This window comes from Syngnathoides biaculeatus, chromosome 16 (assembly GCF_019802595.1).
Source record: "Syngnathoides biaculeatus isolate LvHL_M chromosome 16, ASM1980259v1, whole genome shotgun sequence".
Classification (NCBI taxonomy): Eukaryota; Metazoa; Chordata; class Actinopteri; order Syngnathiformes; family Syngnathidae; genus Syngnathoides; species Syngnathoides biaculeatus.
The window spans coordinates 10,448,569-10,473,743 of record NC_084655.1 but is presented as its reverse complement, the minus strand read 5'-3'; the positions used below and the strand labels follow the sequence as shown (position 1 = coordinate 10,473,743).

General features: G+C 39.3%; 1 protein-coding gene across 1 annotated transcript; it reads left to right on the top strand.

Annotated features, from left to right (window-relative positions):
* Positions 1 to 8,072: 8,072 nt before the first annotated feature.
* On the top strand, positions 8,073 to 24,382 carry cnn1b (calponin 1, basic, smooth muscle, b). The gene is made up of 7 exons (XM_061846569.1): positions 8,073 to 8,370; positions 16,252 to 16,373; positions 17,093 to 17,159; positions 18,310 to 18,447; positions 20,020 to 20,136; positions 20,957 to 21,103; positions 23,299 to 24,382. The coding sequence occupies exons 1-7, from the start codon at positions 8,311 to 8,313 to the stop codon at positions 23,539 to 23,541; spliced, it is 894 nt and encodes a 297-aa protein (XP_061702553.1). The 5' UTR covers positions 8,073 to 8,310; the 3' UTR covers positions 23,542 to 24,382.
* The last annotated feature ends 793 nt before the right edge of the window (positions 24,383 to 25,175 follow it).

The following is a 25,175-nucleotide window of genomic DNA, read 5'->3' as shown; positions in this document are numbered from 1 at the left end:
AACATTCAGACGACATTATTTGGAGACTCTAAATTGCCAGTAGGTGTTATAGTGAGTGCGACTGTTGTCTGTCTCCATGTGCCCTGCGATTGGCTGGCAACCAGTTCAGGGTGTACCCTGCCAGCTGCCCAATGACTGCTGGGATAGGCTCCAGCACACCCGTAATGCTCGCGAGGATAAGTGGCTCAGAAAATGGATGGATTGATGAATGGCATTTAGACAGATTGATCTGATATCATCCTGTTTACGACTGACAACCCATAGATTCCGAACATTTAGTATTTGCATGATGTCTAAGGTTTGCTCTGATATCTTGTCATATGCAGTATTATCATATTTAAAAATGATGCATGATAAAATGAATGTAAATGAATGATAAAATACAAATTCATGAAATACAAATAAAATGTTTATTTGCACGCATCTGAAGAATGTGTATAGACTTTAGGCTATACTGTGAACTTTCAATTATTCAGACCAGCATTTCCTTATATTGGGACAATTTATGATGTGAATTTGAGGGTTCAAATTCCAGTCCCATCCATGCAGAATTTGTATGTTCTCCCAGTCCCTGTGTGGGTTTTCTCCAGGCACCACAGTTTCCTCCCACATTCCAAAATCAGCCCTTTGCAAAACTTCTCTCGGTCGGCTTTGATTGAACTAGCGCTTAATGACACGAATCCTGCCAACAACATTTGCTCAAAACTCAAATTTTCAGAGTTAGGACTTCTGGAACTTTTCAGAGACAACACTTTCAAGGTGGCTTTCATGTGTGGCAGGATGACCAGTGATCTAAGGTGCCAGACTCAAGTTCTCTCTCCTTCCTCAGATAATGGGGGCTTCTGGTCTCCAAATGGAAACGTGTCAAATCTCACTCCTGACAAGGGAATTTGGAAATTTGAGGAAATTCACAAGATAGGATTTAGGTGATCACACGTATGCTTTAGTTTTATAAATATACACAAGTTTTTACATGTTAGCAAAGTCCAACCAATCCTCCACGCTTACAATGAGTTACCCTTGCAGAACTTCTCTTGGTTGATTTTGGATGAGCTCGCACTCTTATTGATTTGAATGTTTGCATTCAACAGCTGAATAAAAAGTAATTGTGGCTGAGTGGTTAAAACGAACTATAAATTCATTGAAGTCTCACTGCGGGGTTTAAAATCATGTCAACATTTGCGCAAAACTCAATTTTTACAAGTTATGACTTCTGCAACAAGGCTTTTCATGTGTGTCAGGATGGCCGAGTGCTCTAAGATGCCACGCTCAAGGTCTGCCTCCTTACTTGAGTAATGGGGTCTTCTGGTCTCCACGTGGAGGTGTGTTCAAATACCACTCCTGACAATTCCATTGGGAACTTTAATGTGAGCTCAACTGTTTCTACTTCAGTGATCAGACTTGCTGTTTAGTTTTTCAAAGATATCAAGTTGTTAAACCTGAGCAAAGTCCAGCACATCCTCCAGGCTAAGTGAAAAAGACTGCTGACAATGAAATACTCTTGCAGAACTTGTCTTTGGTCGAGCTAGCATTCTTATTGACGCAAATGTTTTAATTCAACAGCAAAGTACAAGGTAGTTGCGGCTGGCTGGTAAAGGCGATGAACTTGATTTATCCATTCCGGTCTCCCTGCATAAGTAAAAATCCTACCAGCGTTTGCTCAAGGCCCACTTTTAATTTGGGTTGAATTTTTTTTTTTTTTTTTCTAAAGCAACTCTTCGAGGATGCTGAAGCTGTCAGGATGGACGAGAGGCCTAAAACGCCAGGCTTAAGGTATGTCCACTTCAAAGGTGGCTTGGGATTTCTGGTCTCCAAATGGAGAAATGGGTTCGAAACCCACTCCTGGCAAGAGATATTGAAAACTTGAGTATACTCCAACAATTTTAAATCAGCAACCAGACTGAGACTTCAGTTGTACTAATATATGCAAGTTTTTATATGTTAGCAAAGTACAGAAAATTCTCCAGGCTAAGTTAAACAGCCTGCTGACAATGAGATATACTTGCAGAACCTCTCTCGGTCAGTTTTGGATGAGCTAGCACTCTTGTTGACGCAAATGTTTGTATTACACAGCTAAGTATAAGGTTAATTGCCCGAGTACTTAAAACGATGAACTCCTTTAACTCCCAGAGGGGTGCGCCCCACCATTTCAGAAGCACTCAATTAGTGGGGCTTTTGACATTCCTTTCCTTGAACAAACTTATTTAAATCTGATTTGTGTTCTATTGTATCCACTTGAAGCAGTTCTTTCACATAGATGTCAGTCAATGCAGATCCAATATTTTTCAAAGCGACCTGCTTGTGGCGGCAATGTTCAATCCCTTTTGGAAATTCTCGGTCGATGTTAGCATGGCGTAAGCAAAAGTGTCGCTGAAGATTTGAAGCTTTGAAATGCGATAAAGAAGTGTGACACAAAAGGCAGCGTGGCTTCCCGTTGCTCTCAACAAACAAATATGACCCCTCCCGCTCAGATAAAAATGTCATGTGTTCATCCACATATTTCCATTTAACTGTACATTTTTCCCTGCAGATTTTGATTGCGAATTTAACAAATTGTTTACTTGAAAGACCGTGATCCGACTGGGAAGCTTCAAGCTATTTTCATTCAATGAGCATGGCAGTTCTGCGAAAATACCGTAATGAACACAAGCAAAGTGCGCACGCACGTTAAAAAAACTAAAATTTGACATGCTTTCATGCCTTCCTAAGACCCGCGTGAAAACAGGCAACAAGCCGCATGTGGCTCGAGAACCGTGTGTTCGCCACCCCTTGCTGTGCAGGGTCTTGAGGGCTTCTACCATAAATAGACAGGCTGAGCAGTCAGGAGAGGGCTTGGTGGGTGGGGAGAGCAAGTTACTCAAACTTCACTAATCCCCCTCTTTTTGTCCTCTCCATTTTCCCATACAGTAGTTTAGCATTTTTTTCACCATGGTTTCTTTTCTTGCATCCTTTTGTTCCCAGTTTCATTCATCCTGTGTTTAATCTGGAGCTCCCCACCCACCTGAAGTGCCTTATTGAAGGTGTTCAGCCACTGATGTATCTGAAAACCAAAATATTCCTTCTGGAATCTGCTATGCCAACATGTTTTAGTGCATGTTTGACAGAAGAAACTGCAAATTATCAAAGAATTATGTAAACAGTTCTTGGGTTGCTTACATTCATTCCTTCAAAATTCGTTTTTTGAAAAATGCAAACTCATGAACATTAGTGGCTAAGTGGTGCACTATGGTTATAAATACCAGTGACATTATTTTTGAACTTTCTATACTCCATTTAATGTAGTAGACAAACTCATTTGACTCAAATAAATTCTTGGTCCTCACCAGCCACGCACAATTTGACACTATGTAAGTTAAAGTAGCCACAAGTAGCCAATAGTATTAGAATTCGAGCCAATGTAAACAATAAACCCAACTGCACCGTAAATATCAGAGTGTACTCTGTTATTTTTAGTGTGAGGGATTCCTTTTTCATAAGACATTACTTCTTAGTCGGCAGAGCCTCTCTCTTCTCCTATCATGCCCAAATAAAGTGTCCATTCCATGTGTGCTGCCTCTTCTCTTTGAAATGTTTATAGGACCCTGGCTTAGTGTGTGTATGTGCATGTGTATGCGTGCACGTGTGTGCGTATATACGTAGTCGTGTCCATAAATCACTAAACAATGTATAACCTTCAACCTTTTTTTTCAACCAAGCTCATTTTCAACATCTTATCTCAATCAATTGTCACATGGATGGACTCTATCTGTCTGACTCAACGACAGGGGGTACACTTTGGACACGTTACCAGTCAGTCATAAGGTATATAGACAACACTCCCCACTCACTTCTCTGGAACATTTGTGGTAATCTCTATCTTGAATGACAATCAACAATGTATGAAATAAATTGAAACTATGGTTAATAGGTGTATCTCGAAAGTTTGATCCTCTATCTATCTATCTATCTATCTATCTATCTATCTATCTATCTATCTATCTATCTATCTATCTATCTATCTATCTATCTATCTATCTATCTATCTATCTATCTATCTATCTATCTATCTATCTATCTATCTATCTATCTATCTATCTATCTATCGATTAAACGATTAATTTTGATTGGCTCACAAAGGCTATATGAGCAGTCCTGTGACTTGTGTCATCTAATAGGTTAATTGGAGTCTAACGACATAAGTCATCCCGTTTGATTGGCTCAGTGGGTGCCCTATGCAAAAGTCGTAGATGGAATTCAAAAATAGACACACATGCTAGAATGGAAAAATTCAAGTACCAGACTGCATGTTGATGATTGTAATGGAGTAAAAGTATTGATCCTTCGTCACATTAATATTCAAGTAAGAACCAAAAATGTGGTGCCTTTAACACACTTTGACAAGTACAGTTTATCGAAAATCTTGCAGAATAAATGTAATGGAGTAAACGTAGTGCTTTACTGCTCACCTCTGAAAATAAACCAGAACTTATTTTATCAACCGATTTTTCATTAGGTTTACATTTATTGTCAATGTCAAAGCATTTGCAGAACCTTTGAAAAAGACCCAATAAATATTATTACCTACAGTATGAGAGGTTACACCTAGTTCCCCTGTTGTGATTGCACATGATTATGTTTAGTTTTTGGTTCCATTTTAAAGTGCACTAAACATTTACAGCTAAAAATGTGTAGGGTCAAAATGTTGTCGTCATTTAATTTACACTATCCTACTTTATATTAATCCATCCATTTTCTTTGCTGCTTATTCTCACGAGGGTCGCGGGGAGTGCTGGAGCCTATCTCAGCTGAGCTGTCAACGGACAGGAGGCAGGGTACACCCTGAACTGGTTGCCAGCCAATCACAACATACTCTATATAACTTATTAAAATATAATGGTAGTCAGCAATGCCCGTACAAGCTGCAAAGTCTTTTAAACATTGAATGAACTGTTATCTTAATTGTTTATAAATTTGTGTTTGCCTTAGCTAAAAGCTAATTATGGTTGTATTAGAGTAGCAGCTTGCCAGACCAAAAAACTGAAATTTACATGTGATCCGCCGACTGGAGCAAGAGTAAAAATAATCGGTGAATTGTCAATTATCAAAATAATCATTCATGGGAGCCCTAATTTTGATGGGAAAACAATTATTTCAAAAGATTGTTTCATGATCTGTTGTCACCCAACATTACATGCTGACGCATCACATGGTAAAAATTGCAGCACAAAATTATTAATTGGATATAGATGTTTAAGCGATTCAGTCACAAGACTAATGCATTTTAAGAGAACAGTGAAACTTCACAGGTTAGTGAAAGACTGCAGCAGTTTATCATCTGAGGTCACTCAGATAATATGGGGGAGGTGTGTGTGTGTCTGTGCACTCATTTTTCTTTGTGCCATTTGTCCATTCCGTTCTCCCCTCGCCATTGGATTGGCATGATGCCCATGTGTCTGCTAGTGACACAAACAAAAGACACAGCATGGGGGTGAATCATGTTCTCTCTGGGGAGCCATTCCCTCTGTCGCTCCACTCCACAGACCCCCTGAATCTATTGCATTCCATCCCCTGTCATCTGCCAGTGTGCGTGTGTGCATGAGACGCAGGGCAATAGAGAGCGATTAGGTGAGAGGGTTTACTCGGTGTAAAAGAGGAAACAACGTAATTGAGTGATGTCAGGCTCTGCCTAGTCAATTTGACGTAAAATTATACGCATAAGGCATGCTACATTCCTAGCACTGTGACTGTAGATATCAAAAGACATTTGTCAGGAGTGACATTCTTTTATATTCAAACAGCTTCTCATCATTAAATGACGACAGGTTTTTTTTATATGTTGGCGGAGTCATCATACAATATGAATGAGGCCGCCATACTAAAACCAATTTACACATTTTGTCCTGATGCTTTTGGGAGATTATGATGGTCATCCATCCATCCATCCATGCATTTTCTTTTGCCGCTTATCCTCACGAGGTTCATGGGGAGTGCTGGAGCCTATCTCACCTGTCAACAGGCAGGAGGCGAGGTACACCCCGAACTGGTTGCCAGCCAATCGCAGGTCACATTGAGACAAACAGCCGCACTCACAATCCCACCGAGGGGCAATTTAGAGTGTCCAATTAATGTTGCATGTTTTTGGGATCTGGGAGGAAACCGGAGTGCCTGAAGAAAACCCACGCAGGCACGGGGAGAACATGCAAACTCCACACAGGCAGGGCCGAGCTTGAACCCGGGACCTCAGAACTATGAAGCCAATGCTTTCCAGCTGCTCCACCATGCAACCGATGTTGGTCAAGTAATGGTATAAGGTTTTTTTCAAGAAGAAAATTGAAAAGAATACCATCATCTATTTTCAATACTGCTTATCCCCACTAGGGTCACAGGTATACAGGACTGTCTTCCCTAGAGTGCACCACATGGGCAAAGCAGCAATCGGGGATGAGATAAGCCTTGGAGAGAAAAGTGACTCAGATATTGATGGTCTTGTGAGTACAGAGAAAGAGTAAATTCAAGGGGCAATCCCAGAACAGCAGCTCGCTACTAATCTCAGTTTCATGGTGGGTGGACCACAGGAGACTCTTAAGGGAGAGACATAAAACAACTCCAGCACTCCTACACTGTGAGAAAGAAGACTGGTCTAATGGGACTGAGGGTGATTATTATTATTATTATTTATTTTTTTTAATGCAGTACGTGTGGTGGAAGCCTTACCATTGCTCTCAACTCTTCTGAGTGTCATTCTGGAATATTCTCCCATTTCCACACATTATTGAAATGAAAAATCATGATTAAAAACTCCTAAATCGTATGTATTAGAAACTGTTCATGAGTTACAGAATGTTATTACTTTATCCAAGCAATGTCAATTTTAAATATATGGTATATGTTATTTTATGGTCAGTGTTTCTCTTTATAGTTATTTTTTTAACATGTTAGTTAATAGTAGTATATCTTTGTCTATTTTATTACTGTCATTAAATCTGTTATACCTGCACTCATTGTATCAAAGGTTACAATGTATATTTATTCTTTCGTTCATCTATGCATTATTTATCCTCTTCATCCTTGTCTAAAAGTAATTTTTTATTGGTGAAGCTCATCTTAGAGGCCAGCTGTTTTACTTTTATGGGACGATTCTGGCATTATTCAATATTTTGTATACACCGCATCCAATTCCGGTTTGCGGGTAAGATCCCAGCTGACTTTGGGTGAGAGGCAGGGTACACCCTGGGGTGGTTACCAGATAGTCCATCCATCCATTTTGTTAGCCGCTTATCCTCAAAAGGGTCACCGGGAGTGGAATTTAGAGCGTCCAATTAATGTTGGATGTTTTGGGGATGTGGGAGGAAACCGGAGTGCCTGGAGAAAACCCATGCAGGGGGGACGTGTAAACTCCACACAGGCAGGTCCGGGATAGAACCCGGGACCTCAGAACTGTGAGGCCAACGCTTTCCAGCTGATACACCGTGCCGCCTTCCAGATAGTTGTAACCCACATATATTCACACTCATATTCACACTCATATTCACAACTGAGTCTTGAAAGAACCCAATATGTATGTTTTCAGAATGTGCGAGGAAGCCAGAATACCCATCCAAAAAAAAAAAAAATTACACAAGTACGGGGGGTGGGGGGGGGGGGGGGACATGCAACCTTTACATTGAAAGGGCCTGAGCCCGGTTTCAAACACCCAAACTCACAGCTGAGAGGCGGATATAGGCCACTTTTTCTCCATCATTTATAAATCTATTTTTTGTTGATTTATTTATTTGAAATATTAAAATATCTTCGGAAATGTTCATAGTGGTTCATTAATAACTGAATAAAATATAGATAGATTATATAGATAGACCTCAGTTGTCCAGTCCTTAACCATACATTATGAGTGTTGAGTTCTTCTAAAACAAGAATTATTTATTCCCAATCACGTAAGATAAAGACATAACCTGACCAAAGTGTATCCCTACATCAGTCCAAAGCATCCCTGAGCTGCCTGGATGTGGAAAAAGTGACTGATTGGACCTAATACCAAAGCGATGACATCACTGGCTTGGATGAGGAAGATGCATCGTGATTGGATAAGGGAGCGGGCCAATCACAGGCGACGCAGTGGGGAAGCGTTTAAAACACATTCTAAAAAGTGTCGGAAAGTTGCTTCCACACTTCAACACCCGGTCCAAAAAGGACGACTCCGATTAAACTAAGATACTAGCGGATTTGTTGGGGACTTTCCCGTGTGCTTCCCTCGTCTTGGACTCAGAGCTGTGACCAGTTCGTCCATTTTTAAAGCTCTCCCTTACTCTCATTGTATATAGACTCGCCAGCACCATGTCACAACATTTCAGGAGTGGACCAGCATTTGGACTTTCTGCCGAAGTTAAGAGTAAGGTAAGTTGGTGGTTTTCTTCCTAAAATTCAAACTAGGTATTGTATTTGAACAACGATGGTTTGGCGAACATTATTTCCTCGAGTGGTCCAATGATGCTGTGTTTCTTCTTTGACCAAGAAGTGACTCCGTGCTACAGAGTACAAAATATGTCAAACGTTGGCATACATTTGCTTATGCTATTAAAAGGGAACTCGTCAAAACTTTTTATTTGTACTAGATATTTTATATTTTCTGGTGCATGGTAAGTAGTTCCAGGTATTAGGAACGTGTTCTGTTGGAACAGTACTAGGTTTTGATTGCAATCCTCCCCAACGTGAGAACCATGATTGTGATGAAGTTGGAGGTATACATCAGTGGGTGTCCATTGCGTGTTATTTTAAAGGACTGGACTTTTTATATAAACTGTAAAAAAAAATTCCCAAAATTGCAAATTTGATTGTTGAGTTCAATCTCCAGGCGATAAAAATGTAAGTAACAAAAATGCTAAACTCACCCCAAGTGAATTTATTACAACAAACATGAACTAAAAAGGCATTTGACAAGAAATTATCTGTTTGATAAATGATCACTAAAATAGCTCACATCATGTAAAACCATATCTTTAAAAATAAGTGAATCCAGGCCTAAACTAACTCAAATGCCGATTAAATAAATTAGACCACAGAACATCAGTCAGAGGTAAAACAAGACACATTAGCTACATCAATGTCTGTCACGTCTCTGGGGGGAAAAAAAAATCTTAGATTGTGAACAAGTTGTGAAAACTTTAACTTACAGTAGCAACACAAAAAGAGCAGGAATATGGTAGCCCAGTGCTAATTTGGATCAAAACCAAATTGCCCATCTTTCTTTAAGGTACATAGTTGAAGTGAAACTTGTATCTCTTTTTTTTCCATATAAAATTAGGGGGCATTAAAATTATAAGAGTGACGGGCATGCATCAGTCTTCAAATGAGAAACTTTAAATCTGATCCTTTCATTTATTAATCATCATATATGCTTGCATAGCAGTGCATCTGAAGTCACTCCTCAGGCAGTTGTTTGTTTAAATCATGTTCCTGTCAAAAATTATTCTTACACTTTCTCATGACAGGGATAGCCAATGTTCTAAATGTTTATTGGAAATGTCCTAGAGTATGCTAAAATTTACCAGGATTCTTAAGTCAAAAGATGGGTATGGCATTTGAATAATGTTTAAACCTTAAAGGACAAACATTCTTCCTTGCAGTCATTTGCCACGAGACGATACCAATTCAACAAATGAAAATTAAATTGAAATCTGGGTAGGGTGGGAATCCTTTTAGTTTTTTTTCCAATTATTTAAAGTAAAACAGGTACTTAGACCTACATTGTAAATGGGCTTAAAAATACAAACACTCAAAATGGTCAGTATTGAAATAACATTTTTTTTAAGTATTGGATGAGCATTTGGAAGCTTTGCAATAACACCAAACCTACAACAGAAACGTTTGTGTACATTGTGAAAAATATTCAAAGCATTTACTGTCAACTTCCAATAAACAGGATCTGATGATCCAGCAGGTTGCTTTGTTTTCCCTAGCTATTGTATGCTGTGATGAATCAGAGCAGCTGAAATTCAGTGTGCAGAAGGTCAGACTGTAGTTATTCCCAAAACTATCACCTCATCATTATCCTCGTGGAGTAAGAAAATGTGCACATCAAAAGCTCCATGTTGTTTTTCTTTGTTGGTATTCAGAAGCAGGATCATGTCAGTTATTTGTTGTGGTTATTGAGTGCTCCTCTGACAGTCAGATGGTACGTTCCAGCATGGTGATGTCAGGGAGGAACACACACATTTATGACAGGTCCATCTCTGATAAACAAATGGCCTTTTAAGGAGTGACCGGCGCCCTCACTTGAAACTTCAGAATGTGTATTTAGTCATTACAGTTTACATGGCAGTCAAGAATGGCAAAACACCATCCTGACGGAACACAGCGGGACACTAGCTTGTCTGGTTGAGGCAAAGTAGTGCCAGCAGCTCACACTTGCAACTGTCAAAGAATTCCACTGGACCCTCAGAGATTGGGCGCCATCCAATCCCCAATGTTGTTCCACTTGTTCGTATTGGAAATGCATTTTTTTTTTGTAACAATGGAAAAAGATTTAATCAGTTCCAATGCTGCAACTTTTAAACTTTATCTAAGTTGCAGGTAATGGTTAGCATAGTTGCTTGTCATGTAGGCGATAAAAGAAGGAACTGTTGTCAATAATAAAACAAAAGGTCTTATGCAACATACCTTTTATCAGGACTAATTTTGTACATTATCGGAAAAACCACAGTGAAAGAGTTGCACAAAAAAGTGAAGATGAGATGGGGGGGAAAAATGCACACAGGGCAACAAAAGGGAAATAAGGTGGTGTAAAGTCACTCTGTCCAATATCATTGTTTTCATTCAGATTCACAGTTCTTGTTTGCTATTGGAGTGATTGCTTGCTTACCACTGGGAGATAGTGACTGAGTCCTACCATGAAAATAAAAAAACCCTCAAGTTATTAATGCTCATCTAAAAAGTCTTATATTTGCCACAAAATGGTGGGAAAGAACAACTTTTTCTTCAGGTCAAACTCCTCAACTCAAAGCACTGTTTTCCTTTACATGAAGTTCCTCAATTCATATCAACATAGTTTTTGGTAAACAGAGGGAACAAAATTGGGCCAAAAGTAATACTTTTTGTTGTTTTGGCCTGTGCACAAAAGCAGTGGAGAATTGCGTTTTTCAGCAAATAACCTAGGATGGATGACCCCCCCCCCCCCCAACTCCCTTAGATCTGTCAGTATGTGAATTTCAGAATGCCACACCGCATGTATGTGAGGGTTTACTTTCATGTTTAGGTGCCTCTGATTGGTGTTTCATGTTACATTAGTTGAGCCTTAATTCATCACATCCTGCAGGCATTCAGACACAACACACTAATTCTTAACTACCGTATTTTCCGCACTATAAGGCACACCTAAAAGCCTTAATTTCCTCAAAAGCTGACGGTGCGCCTTATAATCCGGTGCACCTTATGTATGGATCAATTTTGAGCCTTTAGTGCAGCTTCATCTAATGGATGCATCACGTAACCCGAGCCTCTACTGTAGCGTCTATTCTATGTGCCTTACAATCCAGTGCACCTTATAATTCGGTGCGCCGTATATATGGAAAAAGTTTTAAAATGTGCCATTCATTGGAGGTGCGCCTGAAAATGCGGTGCACCTTATAGTGTGGAAAATGCAGTTTGCGAGCAAAAGAAGAATGACATGATGTCATCCATAAGAAATCGAGCTATTTCACGGACGTCTGCCGTGGCAGTTCCTCCAGGTAACATTTTTTTCTTTTCAATACTAACTATCCTAATTAAAAACATTAAGATTCTCCCATTTGAATGATTACAGTAATTATTGAGTCTCTCCCCGACCCCCCACCTGCTCCATGGTTTATCAAATAAATTTTGACAGACGCTTACCTCTGATTCATACTGCACTAGCACTGCATCCTTTAGCATCTGGATCAGCATAATTACAAGAACTAATAGAATGGCTCTGATGACACTTTGTGAAGGCTGAGTCCAAGAAGGAGGCAATTAAGTTGAGGCAGACCTCGAGATGATTGGAAAAGAGGATTTGTTATTAAGCTTTGAAAAAAAAAAAAAAGTATGCCCATAATGAGCATGTTTATAAAGCAAAATAGTGGCCATTTGTACATATAAGCATTGTGACTGACATTCCTTGATGGAAGTCTTTCAGATCTTTTGAAAGTACGTCGTTGTGGAGAGTATACGGATCAATATTTTCACTGAGTTTGATCTTCTGTACATATCTAGCTTTGGGGACATCATCGAGTGAATTAAAGTAGGCAGAAAACATCTGTCGCTCGCCGCTTACACATGGGTCTGTGGACGTTGCCGTTTTGATGTCGTCTGCAACGCCTAGCTTGTCTGTAGAAATGGCAACGATTATCACATAATTGCAACCCGAACATAGCGCTTGTCATCACGGTCACGGTTGAGCTGAAGTCTATCTTGGACAACTTTGTGCAAGAGGTGGGGTACACCCTGGACTGGTTGCCAGCCATTCACACACACAAAGACAAACACCCATTCACACTCACATTCACACACATGGAGAATTAAGAATCTTCAATGAGCCCAATAGTCATTTTTTGATTGAATGTGGGAGGAAACCAGACTGCCTGAAGAAAACTCATGCAATCACAAGGAGAAGACACAAACTCCAGAGCCGAGATACAAACTCCAGGTTTGGAAGGCAGACATGTTAACCACTCCAGGGTTATCTTTGATTCAGGAAAGTTTGGGACAGAGGTGAAACTATGAAAATTTGACACCATGATAAAACTGTGAACTATCACAAGACAACAGTATTGTCACAATATTGCTAAAATATATAATATGTATGTGTATATATGAACAAAATACAGATAATTCACTGAAATTGAATAGAATTCTGAAATCAACAAGTATGAAAATCCAAGCCATACACAGTTTTGGAACTTGAGAAATTGTAACAAAAACAGTTCATGCCTTCAAGTCACTATAAAATGTACAACAATTGGGGCAGTGATCATTGAGATAATTTGACAAGTCTCCTCCTTCACTGAAACTTTCCCCAGAATTTTCTGCTTAATCCAATTTTCCATGTGCAGTATTAAAAATGTCCTCTTTGTGAGTTAAAAAGTAGCACCATCACTGGGGCTGTTTTCTGCCCTGTTTTTTGGGCCTGACATAGACTTCTTAGTTTCTTCTCACTTCTTTTTCTTTCTCGTCTTAGTTTTTTACTGTTACGCTCTGCACCAGAGGAGAGAAGATGAAAAGTAACCACAACCCTTTGTGACAGTAGTAACAATAACTTCAATTTTATTGTAATCGGCATAGGTCGATGCAGCAGCTTTTTCCACATCTATCCAATACTAATATTGCAGCCTTCAATTCTGGCCAATAATGATTATGGTCCAAGCCGATACAAGCAATCATCATGCATATTATGGAATGTTAGAAAAGGCTTGATGAATTGACAGAAACAGCAACAGTAATTATGAGGAAAAACTGACCCATTTATTGTTAGAGTAACTTAAATGACTTAAAATTAAATAAGAATGTAAAACAATTGAATAAAATAAAAATGTGAGAAAATCCTGAAAGGTAGCTTTAATAAAACCAATGAGAAAAATATGTACAGTATTTAAACATAACCACTGCTTAACTTAAACACAAGCAAATAACCATTTGAATAAATGGCTAATGGCCTGGACTTTCACAGCCTTTATATACACTATGACAGTGCCCGAGCCCTTTACAAAGCTTCTCATTCACCAAGTCATACACATATTCATACACCAATGGGTGGCCGCTGGCCTGTGAGGCACTGCCAGACCCACTGGAAGCAAATTAGAGTTCATTGTCTTCCCCAAGGACACTTCCACATGCGGACAGTTGGAGCCGCTCTACCTACTGAGCCACAGCTGCCCATAGAATAGAATAAATAAAAATAGATTCAATAAAAAATAAATTAGTTAGCAAACATCTTGATGCAACTGTTGTTTGGTTTTATTGACATTCACTGTTCCTGCTGTGCACCTTTTAGGGGCAGTATCACATACGTAAATGAGCTGTACACTTGAAGTAATAAATACAATTGAAGTAACGATTTTTCATGGAGTTTAAAGATTATTGGTATTTTGGCTGTTTTTATGTGGTTAGACAACGTTTGTATACACATTTGTTTAGAGTGTGCTGTGAGTCCATTGCTAATTTTTTGGAGCTCGTCAATGGTGTTTTTCATCCATTCTGTGCTAGCAATTTTTATGAACAAAAATGGAGAAAGAAACAATGTCTGTGATTGTATTTGAACATTAAACTGGTGAAATTCTTTTGTGTGAGTTGAGTTTTACATTGAACTTTAACTAGCTTGTCAAACATGTTAGCACTTTACCAACCTGGTGTTGCGCTTACCTTGGCTCTGTATGCTGTCTGCAATGTTATTGTAAGCAAATGGAGTCTCCTGGCACAGTGATGCCATTGGGACTTTATAAATCAAATGTAGATGTAGTGAACCACGCATACCTGCGATTCAGTATTCGAGAGTCCACTTTTTTTTCCACTCAGTTATGCGCTGCTAATAACTCCCAATTCTCTGCTTTCAAACTCAAGCCAGGGTCAGGGTTTTTGATCTGGGTGATATTAACGTCAGCACCTGTACTGCTTACTGCACATGATTTCTGTGCAAATGCACACTATATAATTTGGACAAAGTGGGGAAAGCAGTGAAGTATGTAACTCTCTAGCGAGACCATGAGCTTTGCAGAATCAGGGGTCTGGAGAGGTCCACAGATATTCATGGAAGTGTCAACCAAATCCGGAAAGGAGCCATTGCTGGCGGGGACGCTGCAGAATGAGTTGGAGAAAGGTGATCCAATGCTGTGTAGCGGATGACAACACCGAGCTAGCTAGCAAGCTTGCTAGAAAGGCGGTAGCTGATCCCAGCTAACAAGGATTTTTGGCACAGACGGGCACAAAACTAACCCAAGTTGTACCTTGGACCACATGATACAGCGACTGATCCTGGTTTTTTTTAAAAAAAAGTGTATTAATTATTATTATTGTTATTATATTCAATAAAAACTTTTTAAATTAGATCTTTATTTCAGAATAGATAATGGGATAACGATTCAATTTGGATCTGCAAGTTATTTGTTATTCTCAATTGGAATAACAATGGCATTTAGAAGGCCAGACTGAGCACAAGTGGACAGTATTTGCATGTTGAATACATTCGGTCCATGTTGTAGATTCTTCATGTGATGCAGCTTTTTCTTTTTCTGATTTATTGAGACAATCTGAATTCATATCAGTTCAGACTCAACAAGGAAGTAAAACCATACAACTCAAGCACCTTGGCTGGAAGAAGGACCTGTCCGCGTTGGCTTGTCTTTATCAGGGTGAATGCCATTCACTGTAAAAGGGAATATTCTCGAAAGGCCAGACTGAGAGAGAGGGAGTGAGAAATATGAGCTTGGCCAGTCAGTGAGGGAGAGTAGGTTAGTCAGAGGGAAGGGGGGTGGGCGGTGGAGTGTCTGGGAAAGCTGTTTCTCCCAAGTTTGGTGTGATCAAGTGGAAGCTACACCATCCCCATCCCTCCAGCTTGGAAATGTTGCTTGTGTTGGCTGCCGAACTTAGACCGTCAGTCCTTATCTGTGACATAGTCAGGAAAAGGGGACAAAAGTAAACAAGGTTCCACAGACCTTTTCCTTTTCACGCTCATCCTCCTGTAATGTCAACATGCAGCAAGTGAGAGTGCATTTAAGGTTGTCATTTGTCGTATAGGTATTTAGAAAAAAAAAGAATAGACACATTGTTTTCTAGTCTGGTTGTACCATAATATTTGTAGTTTTGTTTGCATTGTTTGTTTAATATAAACTCTGTTAGATTCAGTGTTATTTATACCACTGTCGAAAGGCCATGGAATTTGCCCCCCCCGCCCCCTCCCGCCACTTCAAACGGTTTTCTTGTTTCATCACATCATAATGCATGCAAAAAATTAGTTTGTTTATTGTCGGCTGTTTTTGTGACTTAATATAGTAACTGTGATGAAATACGGTTGGTTCAAAACATTAAAAATGAAAATTGCAATCATTTTAGAGGCAATTATGGAATAACGAATACAGTACAGAAGTTGATCAAAGGGATATTTGACCTTGCCTGTTAAATCTGCACATTCCATGCTTTACATTTTGTATTTTTGGAGGTTTAACACAGTTTTAAATAAACGTGTTTTAATGTTAAAGAGACTCTACTTTCTAAAGGGTCTAAAATGGTTTGCCCAATTAGACTACCTTTTAACCACTAATCTGTTCCTAGTTGGCAGGGAAGTATGACCCTCACATGGAGGAAGCGCTAAGGCTGTGGATTCAGGATGTGACCAGCAAGAAAATTGGAGAAAACTTCATGGAGAGTTTGAAAGATGGAGTTGTGCTGTGCGAGTAAGTGAGGTTTCTACTTATTCTTAAAGCACATGTCCATAGTCTAATTAAAAACAATATCGTAAAAGAGCGGTTTCAAAAGTTCTGCTTTACAATGATGTACTAAGGCTCATTTTTAATTGACACTGCCACAGTGGTATTTTATATATTAATATTATTGTGGTGTACAATATGATACAACTATCGAGCATTATACCTGGAGCCATTTGTAATATTTGCTCTTTCTTGTATTTAAGCAGATATTAAACAACAGATTGCAGTATGACACAGTTGGGAATAATTGTTCAATTTCGATCATACGAGAACCGGAATGGAATATGTTGATAGTCACTACTAGATAAATAAAACAACATAAATATTGAAAAGCATCCAAAATTTTGAAAACTATTGCACACATATAAATTCAAAGGATGATGTTTCTATGACTGAAAAACAAATATGATTATTTTTGCCCATCTTTCACAAAGACCAAATCAGCTACCTCCAACACAATGAAAAATAGGTTACTTGCAAATTACCACCACATTCTTAAACACATTGTTAAATGGCAACCTCTCTGACAATGTCAATCAAAAGTGAATATTATCATACAGTATTTGTAAAGAATGAATATTAATAATATTGTTCTCATATTGAAGTATGAGGTTGTTGTCTGATTTGAATTCAAGATGTTTTGGGGTTTATTTGCACCTTTTTCATACCCCTCTGCTTCTTTGTAGACTCATTAATGTTCTCCAGCCTGGCTCTGTGAAAAAGATCAACCACTCCAGTCAAAACTGGCATCAGGTAATGTAAGACCGCTGTCATGTGCTCTCTCATCTAAGGCACAGGAACCAACAACTACTAAATTAACATCATAATACAGGGTAGTGTATATTGGCTGGCATACCAAGTTATCCTTGTTTCCTCATGCTGGCATTTTCAGAGTATGTCAGGCATGAAAGTTTATTTCACATTTCTCCTACATGCTGATTACAAACACTTAACTCAGTGTAATTGTAGACCATCTCCGTTGGTGTGGTTGTTTGTAAACATGTGGCAATGAGTCCAAGGGTTTCCTCGTTCTCCCCCCCAAGTCCGCTTGGATATTATCCACCTCACCCACAAACCTGAATTATGAAGTGGTATGAAATGGGTGGCGGGTGTATCGTAGGGGTACAATAATGCCTATATTGCAGAAAAATACAGTGTAACTGTACATTGTTGCAAGATGAGTTAGTATTTAGTAATAAAGATAAATGCCAATTCACTTATAACAAATGGTGTTGTAAAGGGGCGACAAATGAATGGTTGCGTCAGGAAGGGCAGTTCATCTGAGATGTCACGCTGCGGCGACCCCGAAAGGGACAAGCCGAAAGAAAGAGGAGGAGATAGTATCATATAGGCATCTTGGTGCACTCATAGTGTTGTTACATGCGGCTGCTTTTCGTGCAGGTGGCATCGGTAGCACCCCAATACCCGGCCACTGGTTGTCCTTAACTTAGATAAAATGTAAAAAAAAAAAAAAAAAAAAAAAATCAAGCCAGTCACTCGCTGTGTTGAGCGACAGACCAACAACAAAATATAGGGAGCATGATATTGTAGTAGTTAGCATTTCCGTCTCAGTTGGAGCATCTGTGTGTGAAGTTTGCATACTCTCCCCTGCTTGTGTGTTTCCTGGGGTGCTTCTTATTTGACTCTGACCACCAGGTGTTCCCCACCTCTCACCCAATGTCATTTGGCATAGACCCTAGTTACACTTGACCCGAAATCAAAATACAAAATGGATGGATTGATGATATCATATACTGTATACGTTCGGAACTTTACATGGGAATGTAATTTCTATTTACATTGCTTTACTTTACAACTTATACTTTACCCTGATTCAACTCATTATCAATATGTAAAGCGTAGGTGTGTTTCTCAACTTATTCTATTCTGGTGTCTATTTCAGTTGGAAAACATTGGAAATTTTGTCCGTGCAATCACAGAGTACGGCTTGAGACCTCATGACATCTTTGAGGCCAATGACTTGTTTGAGAATGTCAACCATACGCAGGTCCAGTCTACTCTCATCGCTCTGGCTGGAATGGTGAGGGAGGCTAACCATTGCAAATACTGTACTATTTTCTCATTTTGTAGCTGTTTTTTTTCTTCCTAAAAGAAATCCATCATAAACCCATACTTGCCTGTATAGATTCTCTGTCTGCAAAAATTAGCCCAATTCTACTAGATTTTTCTGGTTTGTTCATGATGAACCCACCTGTGTGGAGTTTGCATGTTCTCCCCGTGCCTGTGTGGGTTTTCTCTGGGCACTCCGGTTTCCTCCCACATCCCAAAAACATGCAACATTAATTGGACACTCTAAATTGCCTCTAGGTGTGATTGTGAACGTGACTGTTGTTTGCTCCATGTGGCCTGCAATTGTCTGGCAACCAGCTCAGGGCGTACCCCGCCTCCTGCCCGTCGACAGCTAGGATAGGCTCCAGCACTCTCAGCGACCCTCGTGAGGGTAAGCGGTGAAGAAAATGGATGGATGGATGTTCATGATGTTTCAATTTTAATCCAAAAGACTTTCTCAGTTCTACATTTTTCGCTGTAAAGTGTAACTATTTATGTATGCCTCCAGGGGTGGTCACAAAAGGGTGTTGTTGTTTTAGTTGCTCTTCATTGGGGCCACTCTTTCCATGGAATAAGGTAATCTTTGGGGTTAGGGCTGTCAGGTCGTCATTATAACCAGATAATAGTAGATGCCTAAAACCTCTTCCTCTGTTTAAAAAAAAAAAAAAAAAAAAAAAAAAAAAATTGTTTGTCAAAGAAACTCAGATGGATTTTCTCCGGTCATACCATACCTATGTATCTTAGTGTAGTGAATCGTGCAAAGACTTTTACACTGGAGAGACCAAACAGCCCTTTCGGCAAGCGCATGGTACATCAGCAAGCAGTGTTTCCAGTTCCAGAATCAGTAGCATCTCAAAAAGAGGGGACAACCATGTCCAAATTCTAGATGGGTAGAACTTCTGGATCGACGAGGTATAAAAGTATACGTATGTGTAAAACGAGAAAAGCTGTCTCTCAACAGTGGAGGTTTGAGGCATCACTTACCTGTACCTGCTTATGCAATGTCATAGCAAAGATTGTCTCAGACCACTGCAAGAGGAGTGCAAGCGATTTTGCCACTGGTTGGTATGCTGAATGTTCATTCACCAGGGATGTCGGGCAAAAACAGCAATGCACTATTGTGACCATTCCCAGGGGACACACCCATCAGAGGCAGATTTAGGGAGACCCCACACAAGGTTAGAACTGAAGAAGCCTTTTGGATTAAAGGTAAAACTCCTTCAACAAACAAGAAAAACTGCTTCAATGCCTCAATTCAATCTTTGTGAAAGACTGCTACTTGCAGTGATTTGATACTACACTGTATTCCAGTGAAACATTTTCGGACCAGTTACCCTGTAATCATCCTTCTGATCATTCTGTCCTTGAGGCATCACTTTGGCAAAAAATACAATCTAAACAGTCTTTTGACTTAAGTGCAGCTCTTCTACAATATTCTGTACCTAAATTAAATCAAGACTATGGTACAATAACTAAGAAAAATACAGATAACCATATACAGTTAACTAAGCCATTTTTTATTATTATTATCATTTTTCCTCAGGCAAAGTCGAAAGGGTTTCACTCCAAGTATGACATTGGAGTGAAGTATGCTGAGAAACAGCAGCGTCGCTTTGCTCCAGAGAAGCTCAGGGAGGGACGCAACATCATCGGCTTGCAGGTCAGCAGCAACAGCATCCTCCCACGTTTGGACAGAATGTTCAAATTCGCCCTTCATATACTTACAGAGGGTCTTCCGAGTCACACTTAATCTTATCTATCGGTGACCATCAGTCTACAGATAGGTACCAACCTTCTTTATGGCGCGGACTAGTTTTACATAAATATGTTTTGATGGACCAGGATAGAAACAAATGGTTAAATTTACAGCTCACAATTATGCGGAATGTAGTAGTTGTAAGTAGTCAAAGCCGTGTACTTGTTTCCTTTCAACGATCCCAACCTGGGGTAATCTTTTTTTTCTTTAAAACTCCAAAGCCTTGTCTTTTGATGCAAGGTGCTTGGGCTCCAAGTACCGAAACAGCTTGTCCATCCTGTCCTTAGATCCTATGCACGGCAACTTTTTGCATCTGAGTCAGTCAACTAGCAATAAAGCCATGCGTCAAAGTAGGACTGACATTTTTTTCTTGAAATTCATCTTTTTCTTGGAGGTTTTAAGCGCAGCTGATTATTTGGTCTATTACCCTTTTTGTAACAAAATATTTTTTGTTCAGTGTCTCTCTGCCTGCCAAATAAGCTAACAAATGACCTCCAGCCTGGTACTTGTTTGGGAACCCCTGATTTAGATTATACATGCCAAAAATCTTTAAAAAGGTCTGTGGCTGGTTTTCATTACAACAATAATGCCTGAAAATTTGGATGAGAAAATCTGTACAAACTGTAAAATAGACAACAAACTCAAATTTAACACAGATTTGTGGAAGAAGAGAAATTACATTTTAAAGTAATAGTCACAAACCTGTTTTACATCATCTTTTTAGATGGGCACCAATAAGCTGGCCAGTCAAAAAGGTATGACCTCTTATGGCACAAGACGCCATCTTTATGACTCGAAGATGGGCATGGACAACCCGATGGATCAGTCGACCATCAGTCTACAGATGGGTACCAACAAAGGAGCCAACCAGGTGAGGAGAGTAGAAATTAAAGTATGGTTAAATCTTGGTTTTTGAATGGAAAGTTGTAGTTCGATTCAATTTTCAACTAATAATTTTGCCGGAATTTGTCACCATCTTGGTACATACACTACGTATGTTGGTCCACTTGAAAATGGAATGTACCAAACTTGAGCTGGTGACTCCGACAGTCATTTCCCGGAATCTAACCCTCATAGAATATTTTTGTTAATATTTTAGGTTGTCTGGAAAAGACTAATTGAATTTACAGTATTTCTAGGAAGGAATTTTTTTTCTCCGCCCCATATTTTATTTTAGTCAGACTTTCTGGATTAATAAGAAAACCCAAGGCTCCACTGTAACTATACAGGCTTTGCTACAACTTTAAAGCCCAAGTGTCATCCCTATAATCATTCTAAAATGGATATTGAAATGAGAAATACATATAGCATTATTCACTTCAGTGTCTATATGAAAAAATAAATATGAGCATAGAACGCATCATCCATGCGCAAAGTTGCGCAATTGTCATTTGACATCCAAGTGGTTGCCATATTGGCTGCATCTACTGCCCGTGACGTCACCCCGGACATTCGCCATTGAAAACGCGCTGTGGCCCCTACTACGGGACACGCCCCTTTAGACATGGAAGCTCTTTTCTAAAAAGACAACACCTCACAATCGAGTAAAGTGTCCGGGGTAATATTACTCTATTGTTTCGAGCCATATTTACAGTAGATGATATGTGGATAACTTCGAACTAACAACAGACTCCCAGACAGTATGTATGAGCCAGCCCGGTCGAAGCCATGCTTGTTCGCGAGGCATGGCTTCGACGGAGGCTCGTCTTCCCACCTACAGACGCGGAAGCTCGGCCGAAGCCGCGATCGGCAGACATGGCGCCAATGGGCACACCGAAACATTTACCACCTCTGACTTACGGATGTGGATCTTTTGTTATGTTGTGAAAGGATTATGTCCTCCCCCCAACTACTGTTTTTTTTAGTAGTGCTATAGACACCTACCTGTCATTTGGAATCCACAAAGCTCTCGTCCTTTGCACGTCGGTGCAATCCATTTTTCAAGACAAACCAGGTCTCTTGGAAACTTATGAAGGGTAAATCTATCCTCCCGAGTGTTCGAGTAATATCCAGCAATGCAACGAGCCGGCATTTTGGCTAACACGTAGGAAAAAATACCTACCTTCCCGCAGGTAAAACTAGTAGAAACCTACGAGTCCACTTGAGAGCGGTCCCGCCATGTACGTCGCTTCCTGCTTCTTCTCGAAATAAATTCCTCGAGAGGATTTTCATGGCAGAGTTACAAAAAGCCATATACGTCAAAATCATGTTTTGTGGTGAAAAAGCGCATGGGTCCATCTTAGCTGCCGTTTTTTCATTAATAACGTACTAAAAATCATGCATTTCATGACAGTGGCCCTATAAGTAACCCTTTAAAAATGTCATCTGTCATAAGTGTCGGAATTAGTTAACCATTGTTAATATGATGACGAAGTGGAACTTAATGAGGGATTTAAATCTGTGAAATAAAAAGACCAACAGATACCCAGAAATATTCCTGTGATGCTTGCAGTGGCTCATAAATTTTACTGAAACTTTTGTCTTTGTTGTGGTTTGACTTATTGACTTTTGAGGTGTTTATTATCGGGCATATCTAACGCTAGCTAGTCTAAATATTATGGACATACTGTATATGTATGGACTACCAAAAAGGGACAGAAAACAATATTTCCTTCTGCTCCTTTTCATTTGAATTGTTTGTAAAAAAAAAAAAAAAATGTCCCCCAAATATGTAGAGATGATAAAGGTTTTGAAAAAAAAAAAAAAAAAAAAAAAAAAACAGCATGGCTATTTTGCACAAAATAGGGTAGGACAGGATTTTTAGAAGTCAGAAGAAGCATCTGCCTTTTTGGATTCCAACACTAATATTAACTTTATTAGTCAAAAAATTCAGTACCATAGATGAAGATCAACTTTGCCATTTTTTTTTTTTTTTTTTTTTTTTTTGGTCATTTGGATGCAAAATACTCTTTCAATAAGCCAACCAAAAAATTTGTCAAGACTGGCCAAGAATCTGCCTCTTAAAAATGATCGGAATTATTCCAACATAAATATTGACGTTTAATTCTATCTCACTGCAAAACATATTTAGCCATAGTTATTATTTTTTGCAATTTCTCTCACCAGTCTGGCATGACGGCACCAGGAACAAGGAGGCACATCTTTGACAAGAAGCTGGAGCTGGAGAACTGTGACACCACCACTATATCGCTTCAGATGGGCACCAACAAAGTGGCCTCCCAGCAGGGCATGACCACCTATGGCCTCCCCCGCCAGGTCTATGATAACAAGTACTGCGCCAACCCTACTGAGGCCTACAATAACGGGAGTGAGGCTGAGTTTGATGGCTACAACCAGTACTCTGACTAAGAAAACCACACGCAGCCTCAAGTGCTCCCTTCCCACGTTTTTGCTAAATTTTAGACAACCAATCATGACTTTGTGATGAGTAATTCCCTCCCCCAGACTCTTATTTAAACACCAATTTGTTGTCTTTTTCCCAACATTTTTACTCTTGGGAAATGTTTCTTTCCATGAGTAAAACGATAGTGTTTACTTAACATACCAACTTTCTTGTTGTGGCCAACTGTATTCCATCCTAAACGTATTTAATCACTGCTATAGTGACCCAGATAGTCCAGAGGTTGATATTTAATATCTGTGCTATTTATAGATCATTTTAAAGATCATTATATTTCTACTTTGTAATCAGACAGTCAGACAACACAGAATTTGACCGTTTCTGCTATGGACAAGTTACCACGTTGGTGCTACTGACCTTTTGGAGTGCAATCTATGTCCACATTGAAACGTCACAGCCGCAAGGAATCCCCCTTCATTCTCCCCATGACTGACAAGAATGGAAGATACAGGACTAATAGTTTTACAGTATACGGACATTTTTTTGTGAGCACCTACATTGATTTATGTAGCCATCCACCTATCAAATTACCAGTGATTCCAGGTAAAGTCTATCCCAGTTGATGTGGTTTGCACAGAATGTTACCTCCAACTTTGGCTGTTACGTGTAATGAAAACTATAGAGCGGGCCAAGACATGGAATATGGTTACGTGGCATGGGAACAAGAGTATGCTATTGAACAGTGTTGAAAATTGAAATAAGGTCACTTAATCTGAATGCATATAACCTTTATTTTGCCTGTGAACTCCTCCCAGCTTGATGCTGTTGCTCCAATTGCTCTTTACCGGCCTTTCCTTACATGTGCAGAAAACAAAATGATCATATTAAGTATGCACGCTAATTTCTTTCCTTTTTTTTTTTTTTTTGAAGATTGCATATCGTATTGCTGTACCTCACCAAATGTCTTGAATGTAATGTTGCTATTAGTGCCACAGGCTGCTGCTGGATATGTATATGTTAAGAAACCACAAATATGTGCACAATCTATGGGCAGCAGTCCCACCAGTGTTGGGAGTACATATTTTAGATGGAGTTCCACAGTGTGGTTTGTATTGTTGAGATTTACAGTCACTGTGCTAAAAATTGGTAGCGTCGCAGCTTGGAGTAGAACACCATCTAGTGTTTTGAAAGTTTCACACAAGACAGAGTGTACTGGGTTGTCAGTCAAATCTTTTAACATTCCTTTAATTGAATAAAAATGAAATGAAGATGCGCATTCATACAGTGAAATTCCTAATCTGTGTAATCTAAAATACATCAAAATGTTGAGTCCATGGTAGAATTTCACCTTTCATGAGTAGGCTGTGTTTCAACAATATTGAAAATGTCTTTCTTTTTATATACTGGCTTTCACTTAACATGACATTTGTGCAATAAAAACACTTGAAAACAAATATTCTGATTTCCTGTAATCTTAAAATGGACAAATGTAATACATGGAAAATATAAATGGGGTAAAATGTGATTAAAAAAGAATTCAAATAAAGAACTGTTGCAGTACATACACAATACCAGATCTGCACACTGATTTTTTTTTATATACAGTATATGTATTTTCCCCCCTTTGCTCATCACTCGCCTT